Below are 12,339 nucleotides of genomic sequence, written 5' to 3'. Positions count from 1 at the left end.
GGGTACCAGCTACCGTCAAGCTAATTAGATGTTGAGTTAGGAATAGGAAATCTATAGGTCAATATTCCTGCACTCAATATTGTGACAAACAAGCCGTTGGCTAGTTGATGGCCCAGTGGTCCATTCACTCTGAAATGAAGCCATTCACCTTCTGCACACAGAAGAGTTCCCTCTGACCCATATGGTCATTGTAGCCATGCTTTTAAGAGTGTACTAATCAACAAGTGCGGTATGACATTCCTACACTCATTGCTGTCTTACAAGATGAAAATTTGATGGGGATTAAAATGGCAGATAAAATATAAAATTCCTTTTAATATGAAAAGACAGAATACACAGACATCCAGGAGGCTTCCATATTTTCCTGAATGAGAGAGTCATTTTGGATGGAATAGAGGTAACGTGATTGAAGAGAAAAAAATAGCATGGGCTGGAAAGAGCATTATTATAACAAGCATTGGCAACACCAAGAGGTCTCTGACCTATGATGTGAGCGTTGTGCTGTTGGCTTTGCTAATGTTTGTTAAGTATTGTATTTTTGGGATACGGTGGTATTGCACCTGCTGCACATGATGATGAACTTACAGCCCAGTAGGTGTAGTAGTGTGGGGTACGGACAGGAAAGAACAACATATCTCAGTAGTTGGTTTTGTATTCAGAGAATACTGTGTGTGAAAGAGCAAATGTTGCATTCTTGAATGGACTAGAAGGGTACGAACGATGGAGATAATTGGTGTAGTATAGAATTCAACAAGGAGCATAAGCAGCGTGTGAATGTTGTTAAAATGTAATTGAATGTGGTGGCAGCTAATGGGCAAAAAGAACGTGAAGGTGGTTGTGAAGGTTAGAAGTGGAACAGGACGATGTAGAGGGGGTGGTCTTCCAGAAGGACAACAGTTGTGGTTGTTTTCAAGTAACAAAGGGGAATAAAAGCAGAACAGGCGTGCTTTGAGATGAAAAGCACAAAAAGGTGTCGTGTCACCACTGCACCAATGATGGCTACACCCTTGGAAATGGGACGGGAAAGAATATGTAGATGGGTCAAATGAAGCAAAAGTGTGTTTTTAATAGGTTTGTCTGGGGCACAGCGCTACGCCACTCGCTGCACGAAAGGTAGCTACGCGCCAGGTAGAGTAGCTGTGCTGGCTACGGACGGGAGAGGACAGAGGGATGTGTTGGGGAGGGGTGCAGCAAAGAAGAGTGACAGCTGCTTGTGGTGTTTTAATAGCACAGGTGCGAAAAAGGACACTTTTAAGTGAACAACGTAGCCGAGTAAGAAATGTGTGGAAGTGAGGTTGACAGTGTGTGATGGCCCCAGTGCGAGGAAAGAAAGATGTTCCTAGGGTCAAATGAAGCATTCACTTGTGGTAAATTGGTCCCTGAAGCCACCGTGTAATGGTGCCCCTGCAACAGCTGCATGAATGGAAAGTATTCCTGTGGTAGTACAGATACAAAGGGTAAGGAAAGGAGAGGCGCCATAGAAGATCACTAATGGGGCTGTTGTTTCAGAAAAATATGTTCTCATAGTTTTCAGGTGAGAATAGCAGTTGCCACTACATAGTTAATAAAAAATGTGCAGCATCATGGCCAGAGTGTCACTGGCTGCACTCCAATCAGGAAATGGGCACCTGTGCTTCTGGGAGAGAGGTGAAATAAAGCATTCATCTGTGGTGGTTTTATTTCTGGGGAACTGTGGCACTGCACCTCATAAAGTTAAGGCCCGGTAACTGAAGTTGTGTAGGGCAGGGAAAGCAAAGGAAGACTTGGAGGTGTATTTGGAGAGGAGGCAAGAACATACCTCACTTAGGTGAGTTTGTAAGTAAAGGACAAGGCTTAAACAAGTATAGTTTGTATTTCAGAACGGGCTGGAAGGGCACGAAGGACAGAGTATAATTGGTACATTGCAGAATTCCACCAATGATGAAAGTAGACTTCTGGAAGACAGCAGCCTCTAAGTAATGAGGCAATTTAAGTAGAGGCAAAAGGGGTAAAAGGAAATTAAGGGGGGGATGTGGAGCCTTAAAGTAGAACAGGAACAGGGAGCTGCACATGGGGTGGGGGGGGCCTTAGAGAACAACCAGTGTGCTTCTGATTGGTTACAAGTAGCAGGGCACAATAAAATCACCACCTGTGCAGATCATGATGAAAAGCACACCGGAGAGAGCTACAATCCCAGAGCCACAGCACCTGCTGCACTAACAAAAGCTGCAACCCCGTAAATGCGGGGGTAAAGGCTAGTGATGGTAGAGGGCTATGTATAAATAAAGCAATAACCTGGGTGGAATGGGTTTGTTTAGGTAGGGCACTGTGCACTGTACCTGCTGCACAAATGGAAGCTTCGATATAGTAACTGTAGTTTCGGACAGGGGAGGAAGGGGTGTGTGTTAGCGGTGGCTGGTCAGGGTAGAATGGGGACAGGTAGTGGAGATGTCACTAAGGCACTGGCAGCATACTTTGTAGTTAACAACAGAGCCAAATACACAAGGTGTGGATGTGTGCAGTGGGGTAGACTGTGTACGATGGTTCAAGTGCTAGTAATGAAACAGGCTCCTTGGCTACGGTTTAAAATATGAAATGAAGAAATGGTCTTTGTTCCATATGTCCCTGATTCCTCTATGTCTTTGTGCCACTGCCCCTGCTGCATGAATAAAAAGTACTCCCAGGGAAGCGCGGGTGCAAAGGCAACGGAGAGGAGATGGAGGGGTGCATGGGGGGCTCTTAAATGAGTAATGATGGGAAGTAATTCTTGTTACAGTAGCACATGTATGTGTAATTTGTAGGTTAAATCCCAAGCAGGCACAACATAATTTAACAATAAGGGACAGCCTTGCTGCTGTAACATATTGGGATTCTGGGCAAGTCACTTATCTTTCCGTGTCCCCCCATTTAAAGGTTATATTACAGCCTCATACATTGAGCATAGGAGGGTCACCACTTAGCTCCACGCGGAGATTGAAGTCAGCCGGTAGCAAAGTAAACACGGAGCTCTCTGAAAGACACAGCTTGACATTTGACCTCTGTCTTTGTATGCACAGGAAATGTGACGAGATAAGAACAAGATTTACAGGCCTGTTTATAGAAATGGAGCGCTCTGAATGATACTGGTGAATAAGGTGTTGGTGTGGGATGGACGAAGTGAACCTGGAGGGCCAAAGCTAGCAAATGGAAAGCAAGAAAATGTGAGTGACAAAGCCAATGGCAAGTAACAGGCAGAATGCATTCCAAGGTCAACTTTCTGAGACTCCCCAAGATGTGTTTCACATAACACACAGCTGCGCTGTTTGGTAGGTTGCAACCTGAAAATGTTTCACAAACATAGAATGGAGCAGGGGAGTGCTGTATGGAAAGGGAGTGAGAACAAGGGTAAGTGAACGAAAACAAGCAAATCAGGGGAACATTACGTCAAGAAAGGCCTTCAAAAATGGTACACAAAAAATTATCACTAAAAATATTTTAATGAAAGAGAGTGAGGGGAAGAATGCTAGTTTCTGGACAAGAAGTAGAAGAGCTGTTCTCAGCTGACTTCTTCCGCTTAATGTAATCCCAGATATTGTGCTTTACTATACCCATGTTTCTGATTTCAATTCAGGACTGAGGCGTGTATTTTTTGGACTACTGATTTTATGTTTTTCTATTCCTTTGATAACCAATGTTTAATTACGTTTTAATTCTGAAGTATTTATGTTTTATCATCTCGCCTGTACATATTTTATTGCACTTTTATGGTCATCGACCAAAATAAAGTTATCAAAGTGAAGTGAAGTATTTTTTCTGTCCTCTGCTTCTCTTGCAATCGACTATCAGTTTATCCAGTTAGAGAAACAATAATAATAATATGAATTTGGACTTGCTTAGGCTCATCTGATAACTGTAGATACACCAGTTATAATAGTGCATACACTGGGCCGACTCCATGAGAAGCTAACCCTGATAATCAAAATGCAACCTTTAATGAGAACATGATAAGTATATATTTGCCTTTCTCCCTATTGCCTTTATCTGTCTCAGTGCCATGACACTTGGTAAACGTAGCAAGGTGTACTTTAAAACCACTGTGTATTGACTCTCAAAGTAAATTGAAATAATAAGTGCCACTTTCGATTCCTATCATTTATTAAGTGACAAAGTTATCCCAATTCAGCATCTGCATTAGAACAGACGTTTTAATAATTTTTTTAGAAATTCATTTTTGCAAGTGGTTACAAATTGACGTGAGGTGACAGTGCTAGTGCAAACTCCCGGGAAACTCTTTCATGTGTGATTGGTGGTCAATCAAGGTGGTACCAGCACTGGATAGTGAGCTCTACTGTCTCTAGGGGACTAGCAACGGACTATTGGAACCAGCACTATTATCATCCTGACCCATCACACAGGTCTAAGATGAACCTCTCGTTTGATCAGCCCAAACAAGCGAGAGGAGACATTCACAGGAGAGGTGCAACAGCCACACTGGAACTGAAAGTAAAGTGTCACCTGGGAGTAAGGGATGCCCCACTCCCCTTAGGAATGCAGCGGTTTTGAAGCATATAGGTCAGCTTATTGGTTGAAAAAGGGCTGAAAAATTATTACAACAATCAATTTAGAATGTCTCATTTCTGGGCAAGAAAAAGAAGAGCCGTTCTCTATTGACTAGTGTCCTGATTAGAGAACCAGCTTCTATATTTACTCCCCTGGCACAGGTCAATACTTTTCCTGTTGTTGTGGCCTTGCCCACGTTGCTGCTTGGTACCAAATGCGCCAAAGACCCTGAGTGCCATGCTCAGTAGTTTTTGGGTCCAGGAGGCGAGGACTCAAAAGGACTAGCAATGGTAGCTCATTCCTAGATGGCATAGAGGTGCTAAGTGATTAGCATACATCCGTTGGCACTGGGCAGGAGTTGTGCTGAGATGTAAGCAACCAGTCTGAAGATACATTCTAGGTGGGGGATTCCTTCACCTCTAGTACAGCATAGCTGACTCAATGAACAGTGAACCTTCTTTAAACACCATTAGCACCATTAGCACCACCAGCATTTTCACCTGTGCAAACACTTAAGGGTTGCCATAAGTCTGACTGGAAGGCATGGAACTGTCTGTGTAATCTGCCTCATCCTATTAAATGTGTTGGAGCCCAAACTGGATATTGATGGGCCAGGTAACTCCCATAAACTCCTGGTACCAGGTTGATTAGTCTTTACGGGCCACTCATAATGAGGGCCTTTATCTATTTTCTAAATTGATTGGGTAAAAATGTTTGGGGAGCCCGAAAAGTAAATTTTTTACCTACTGCTCAGGGACTAATTTGGGGCTCAGTGTTTGAAAAAGATAGCAACCAGAACTTATACTGTTTTTTTTATTAAGAACACATACTTCTCCTGAAGAAAGTCGAGCTGGTGGCGTGAGGCACAGGGCTATAAGGCTACATCATCCCTATCACTCAGAAATTATCATTATCCTATATCATCCCTTTAGGATACTATGCTGGAAATCCACTTGGCCAGAAACCATGTGATGTACCTCAATGTGGATCTTTCACACTTCAAATGCAACCTCTGCCTCATCTGATCAGTCACATCATTTGACCTCATCTTACATATTGAATACTCAGCAAACTACATATCTGTAAGAGTTTTCTCATTGCCCTGTCCCACTACTCATTACCCCAATAAAGGCATCCACTTTGCTATCTTTATCATGTTTAAGGTACGAAGATATCAACCTTTCTCACAATTGGTGCCCACAAAGTTACACAAAAAATACAATTTAAAAAATACAAATTACAGTGTAAACAAAAGACAAAGTTAGAGGCAAAAGGTAATACAAAAATAAGTCCGTCAAGTGACAAGAACAGAATACCATGTATAATTCCTCTCAATTTGCCAAAGGAAGGTGTCAATGTCATTTTGACCTTATTAGTTCATTAGGTCATCATCAAGACAAAAACTAAACGTTGAGAGCCACCATAAAAATCAATTTGTAAAATCTTAATCAAGGTAAGGAAAGAATGGGAAAACCTCAGAATCAAACATGTTTTCCATAGTCCCAAAGTACTAAAATTACATTGGTACACCTAATTAATCAGAGAGACACTGGATAGATGAGCTGACCGATTGACCAGCATTCATGCTGGGAGGAGATTAAATGCCAGGAGGAAGTTCCTACAAAGTTGCTACTAGAACCCTCATGTGCCAGCCTGATTTTTGTACCAATGTAACTGTAGAGGTTTCCCCATTCTTTCTTTACCTTTATTAAGATTTTACAAATTGATTTTGATAGTTGCCCTTAACGTTTTTTTTTCCTGATGATGACCTAACGAACTAATAAGGTTGAAACCCCGTTGACGCCTTCCTTTGGCAAATTAAGATGAAACATACATTGTATTCTGTTCCTGCAACTTGACTGACTTATTTTTGTATTACTTTTCCCCTCTGACAATGTCTTTTATTTACACTGGAATTAGTATTTTTATCTTTGTATGTTTTGTGTAACTTTGTGAGAACCAATTGTATATTGTGTACTTGTACTATTTATGTTTTAAATGAGTATTTTGCAATAACAAATGATTTTTTCAAATAACTGCTGTGGGTACCTTATTATCCTTTTTGTTTTATTCGTATTAAGTGATTGTATCACAGTATAATTTCTTTGTTTTTTTTGTTTAAATTATTTCCCTGAGCCATTGTTGTTGTAATATTGTTTATTGGCATCAGGTTCTGGGACTTAGAGGTGCCCGTTTGTAGTAACCACTTTTAGAAAGTTGGCATTTTCCTACCTTAGCCATTTGTGCCTGCGGCATGTCTCTAGATCACATGAATAGGTGTAGTTGGCAGTTGGTCTCTACTTACTCCCCCGGACAGCCAAGTACAATAGAGTTTTTAGGTATGCTTGGATGGGAGGGTGGAGCTGGGCACAGCCCCACTTACACATGATTAGGCTGGGTTCTGCCTTCACTAGTCTGTATCCAGCACAGGGAAGGCAGGCAACCTGAGTCCTTCAAATAGAAACCCCAAGAAGTTTCTTCCACTTCAAAAAACGCACCCGGTATAAATATTGAACTTCAGACACTAAGGGGTCCATTATGATGTCGGGCGGATTTCCAACCGCCATGCTGGCGGTGGCTACCATCAGCCTGGCGGAGGAAATCCGCCCGACATCATCAGCCCAATTCCCCTCCGCCATATTAGGATGGCGGAGGGGACTGTGGCGGTGCGAAACACCGCCCGCCGGTTTTCCGCCCCGGTCGCCTAGCGGCCCGGGCGTAATACCTGTAACATGGTGGCGGTGTGTTGTAGACACCGCCCGCCATATTACAATGTGCTTTACACTATGCATTTCCGTGGCGGCAATGCCACCACGGAAAGGCATGCGGAGACTCCCTGCAAGGGCCCATTGCGGGCCCCCTGGGAGTCCATGGTTTGGGGGGTTGCACATGGGGGGTACCTGTGGTACCCCCCCACATTTCAAAGTGCAACATGGCAGGCACCGCGCTGTGCCTGTCATGTTGCACATTGAAAAGCAAAACGTGCACTTTTCACATAGCAGCGGGCAGAGATTTCTGCTCCGCCCGCCGCAATTGCAACCATAGAGGATGCACCCGCCTGTGTGGCGGGCGCATCCTAATGCCCTGATCGGGACCCCCGCCCCTATGGCGGGCGGTCCCGGGTCCCAATGTGATGGTGGGCGGACTAAGTCCGCCCGTCATCATAATGCACCCCTTACTCTTTAGTACACTTCTGGACCTGTGCAAGAATTTGCTAGGAAAAAGGACTGCTGTGCTGCGGAAAGCACTGCCACTCTGCTGGACTGCTGCTCTACTGGACTGCTGCCCTGCAATGATGCCCTCTTGTCTCGGTGAGAACACCTGGACCTGTAACCTGAGTGACTCCAAGGGCTAGTCTCTTGTAACCAGATCCCGGACTCAGCAACTGTGAGTCCTACCCTGCCGAGTCGTGTCACCCCAGTCCTGGATATTTGGGAGTGGGCCTGAGGTGGTCTCCCAGCCCATCTGTGGACCCAGCACAACCGACCCATCTCCTCCGCTGTGTGGTGTATCCCAGAGCCGAACTGACAAATCACTTCTGCTGGGTGGATCTTCCTATAACAAGATCTTTGCATTGCCCACACAGCCTGCAGCCTCATAGGAACTGCCACTGCATGACACATCCTTGATGCATGCTCTTGCATTGCAAAACCTCACCGACTAAAGCCTCGAATGATGACATAAGACCCCACATCAGAAGCCCAGCAACTTCTTTGGAAGCAGCCGGTGCGTGATGCATCCTCGACGCAGGACTTTGCATCAAAAGCCCTCATTGTCAACGGCCTCCTTCACGACGATACAGGACCTCACATTACAGCCTCGTTGCTCTTAGGAACCAGCGCTGAGCGATGCATCTCCAACCCAGACCTTGCAACACCTCCGCTGCATGGCACACTCCAACTCAGACCTTGCATGGCCTCGGATATGCAATACATCCTCGAAGCGGGAACTCGCAACACTCTGCAACCAGGATTGAAGGTACTCTTGTTCAGCGGGCCTAACTGGGTCCGTGTAGCCGGCTTGTGCTCCATCGTGCTAGGTCTGAACTTGTGACTTTGCCCCGGTCCGGCGCAATTAGATAACCACAGTTCGTGCTTTGTGCTTTTTAGAACTATATTCACTGAAATCCTTAAAAATGCATATCTCCGATTCTACTGATTGGATATTTCTCATTCTGGTTTTAATGTATTCATTAAAATGTACCCTATGTTGCTTTATTGTTGTGGGATTTTTCTTGTCCAGTGTTTTCACTTGATTGCTGTTTGAAAAACTGCATAAATACTTTACACATTGCCTCAAAGTTAAGCCTGCCTGGTCTGCGTTAAGCTACCAGAGGATAGAGCCTAGGACATTTTGGTGTTTGCTTGTGACTTCAACATGAAAAGGACTGTGGTTGCTCATTGAATAGGATTTCACCCACTCAGCCAGTGGCCCAATTTCTTACAATAATGAATGTGTTTTTTTCTGGCATGTGCTGGTATAAGGCCCTACACATTCTATGTGAGTGTTCTTTCAGAGTATAAGAATTCCATGCGTGTCAGTTTGTGGCTGAGCACGCACAAGAGCACCACATAGATTTTGTTGCTTACCAATTAAAGTACTATTTTGGTGATCCTTGTTTGTGGAGGGGTCACTTCACCATAACGAGACACTCTGATTAATATGTATTTGGCATCCTGATAGCCCACTACCAGAATACTCTTCTCCATTATCTTGGTGGTCTAACTCTCTGCATACTTTTTAAACTACCAAAAAGAAATGTCCTCCTCTTTCTAGTCCACCATGCTCACCAATCCTATCACTGGCTGTGATGAGATCAGTGCCTAAAGCACTATTATAAATGTATTTTCTTCATTTACCAGTTTGCCTCAATTTCATAGCCTCATTTACCCTCTCACTCTTTATATCGTATCACCCTTTGTATAACTGCTTGCTAGTCTGAATATATTTCGGTGCTGAATGTTTGCTAATGAAAGAAACAGATTTCATTTCAGTGTGGTGCTGACAGGCTGTTAACTTTCCAACTAGGCATGTCCGGCTGCACTAGTACATAGTATATTTACGTTTTGTGTGGCTTTCTTAGGAAGCCTAGAGCAAACATACAAGAATTGAAATGTAGTTATTAACTACTCTAACATAAAAACAAGTGAAAAAAACTGTTTTTTCACTGCTCTGATTTCAGAGCAGTAAACAAAATGGCCTCAAAGTCAGAGGTTTGGTGAATGGTGATCTATCTACTGCTTCAGCTTCCAGAGACCTAATAAATGCAGTGGAATGGTGGTGGACTGTCTGGCATGTAGGTCACTTTCTTCTACCTCTCTCGGTCCTCCGTAAACCAAAGGAAGACAAGGTGATAGAGGTACTACTTTTGGCAGGACTCTGCTGACCCACAGCCACAGAGATTGTTGTCTCACAGAAATGCCGTTAGCAAGGCACTGCCTCTATGCGCTCAGATTGACATCATGGCTTTAGGAAGGGAGGGGGAAAGCACAAATGACAAGTCACTCAGCATCATTTTTTGTCTTTAAGAGGTGAGAGGGTATTTTTGAGTGGACTGGGAGTGTGGCAGGACACTAGGTATGTTTTGAAGATTGAGTAGGGAACGGGAGGGTAAAGTAGTGCTGGAATGATGGAGATTGGCAAGATGCCAGGTATTTTAAATATTCAGGTTGAGGTAAGGATACTGACAAGAGTAGTAGCTGCCTATGAGCAGACCTATTGTTTCAGATACATAACATATACTGAGAGTGAGCTTTGGGTCATCCCATTGCTGATGACTGGATAGCTTTGTTGTCTATCGCATTTGTCTACTTTTGACTCAATGGCTTTCCAGACCACTTGCTACTTTTCTTGTGCTTCGTACACACTTTTTTCCTTTTCATCATTTTAATTTACCATTTCAACATGACAGTTCGACATGTTTGAAAAGAAAATTAAAAGTGTCCACTATGCGCCATGATGCATGCACATGCAACCCTCATGACAGAGGTGTCACGATGCATGCCCAGGCATGGGTCGCGACACATACATGTGTGATGGCACATGCTTATGCATGGCTCACGTTGCATGCATGTGCATCAGCTGCCATCTTGGAATGAGATTCATTTAATGGAAAACTCATTCCAGATTTAGCAGCTATGCACTTTCATGAATCGCTTTGCATGCCAGTGCCAACAAGCACTGGCAAAACATATAGCTTAGCCTTTTTAAAACTGAAACCTAGTTGGCTACACCACTACTTGTAAAATGGGGCTGAAAGGATTAACAGAGTGTGGTGGTGAGGGCGGATGGAAGGACACCAGTTGTTAAAACAACAGCAAAAGGTGCAGAGCAAAGGTAGGTAAGGCCACGTTGTGCATAGCTCCCTCATGGTGCTCAGGGTGATTACCCATTTGCTGCTCATCTGAGCAGAGAAAAGGGATTCACAACATTACATTGTAGATGGCTAGTTGTCATAGAGAACTTAAGCTTCGTACTCATGTCACTTGGAATTCCTTGGTAGAAAACATCTCCTTTTGTTGACAGATACATACATACTTTGTGATACGACTCCCAGTGGTGAAGTATTACAATGGATAGTTCAGTGGAATGACACAATTCGCAAGTTTTGGACTTCTTGTTAAACATGTAGTCAGGGGTCTGATACCATACCTCATGAAGACAATCGTCTTCGTATACATAGTTAGGAGAAATATACGCATCCAAACATAATTACAGCTTACCAGTCGCCCTTCAAGAGGGTCATAGAATCTTTGTAGAAGTTGAATAGATGTGCTTTTTCCGCATCCACTGCTACCAACAAATGCTACAGTCTGTCCTTTTTCGACACCGAGGCTCAAACCTTGAAGCACAGGAACATTGGGACGCGATGGATATTTGAACGATACATTATGGAATTCTAAACTCCCTTGAAACGTGTCCTGTTTAAAATAACCAAAACAACACAGTGTAAAACTGAACATAAGACATGCACAATAAACCAGAGAAGAACAGGTCCTAGATCCAAGAAGTAAAATAATTAGTTCAGGAACATAATGTTCATTGTTTCTTAATGTTTCAGATTAGTTTCCGTTTTTTGCTATTCATAACATTCTGCAACACCTTTCACTGAGAGGAAAAATTTGAAATATTGTGGGAATATCACCAATGGAGACATTAAACTGTTATCAGGCAGTGGTCGTGAATGCTACAGACTGCATCTCTAGAGTCCCTGCCTTCAAGTGTAACATTGTGGGCAAAAAGATTCTCACACTTGTGCAGATGAAATGTTAATCTGTGAAAAGCACAAAGAAACCTTTGTCATGGTATTAAACCACAAGGGCCATTTTGTACTTAAATGCAAATTAACCCTGTCTTACTTCCAAATACATTGGTCTCCTCTAGAGGGATGTTTTTGGAGGGGCAAAGAGACAATGAGCATATTTTGGTGGGGGGAAAAACAGTACATTATCTATTATCACTCAACTATTACCACTGATTTTTACCCTAAACGAGGACTAAAAAAAGAGAGATTAACACAGTGCAAAAATTAACCTAAGCCGCAAATAATTACTCTGAGCCACACTTTAGCAAATCGTGTCCTTCATCACCACAACCCTACAGATATGGACCAGTCATAAGGAAATATGTCTTCCGCCTTCCCCAAAAGAGACAGTTTAGTTGGGCAGGTCGGTTATTTCCCATCTGTACACTATCATAAGCAAAACCAGACCAGTGCAAAGCGAACACATTTCCTAAGCTGTACTAACAACAGATGTAAGGGCTTGGCCTGGAGAAAAGGGTAAGAGGTACTTTTAGTCACAATTAACTGCAAAATTCCAA

General features: G+C 43.3%; 1 protein-coding gene across 6 annotated transcripts in view; it reads right to left on the bottom strand.

Moving 5' to 3' along the window:
- LOC144784606 (ATP-binding cassette sub-family B member 5-like) overlaps nucleotides 1-12,339 on the bottom strand; it is a 1,313,284-nt gene that overhangs the window by 77,913 nt on the left and 1,223,032 nt on the right. For all 6 annotated transcript variants that reach the window (XM_078663518.1, XM_078663516.1, XM_078663520.1 and 3 more), the window contains one exon: nucleotides 11,241-11,438. In XM_078663518.1, coding sequence (XP_078519644.1) covers nucleotides 11,241-11,438 — 198 coding nt within the window. The remainder of the gene's footprint in view (nucleotides 1-11,240; nucleotides 11,439-12,339) is intronic.

The sequence above is a fragment of the Lissotriton helveticus genome, chromosome 10 (genome assembly GCF_964261635.1).
Source record: "Lissotriton helveticus chromosome 10, aLisHel1.1, whole genome shotgun sequence".
NCBI classification, from domain to species: domain Eukaryota; kingdom Metazoa; phylum Chordata; class Amphibia; order Caudata; family Salamandridae; genus Lissotriton; species Lissotriton helveticus.
This window is presented reverse-complemented; position numbering and strand designations above follow the sequence as displayed.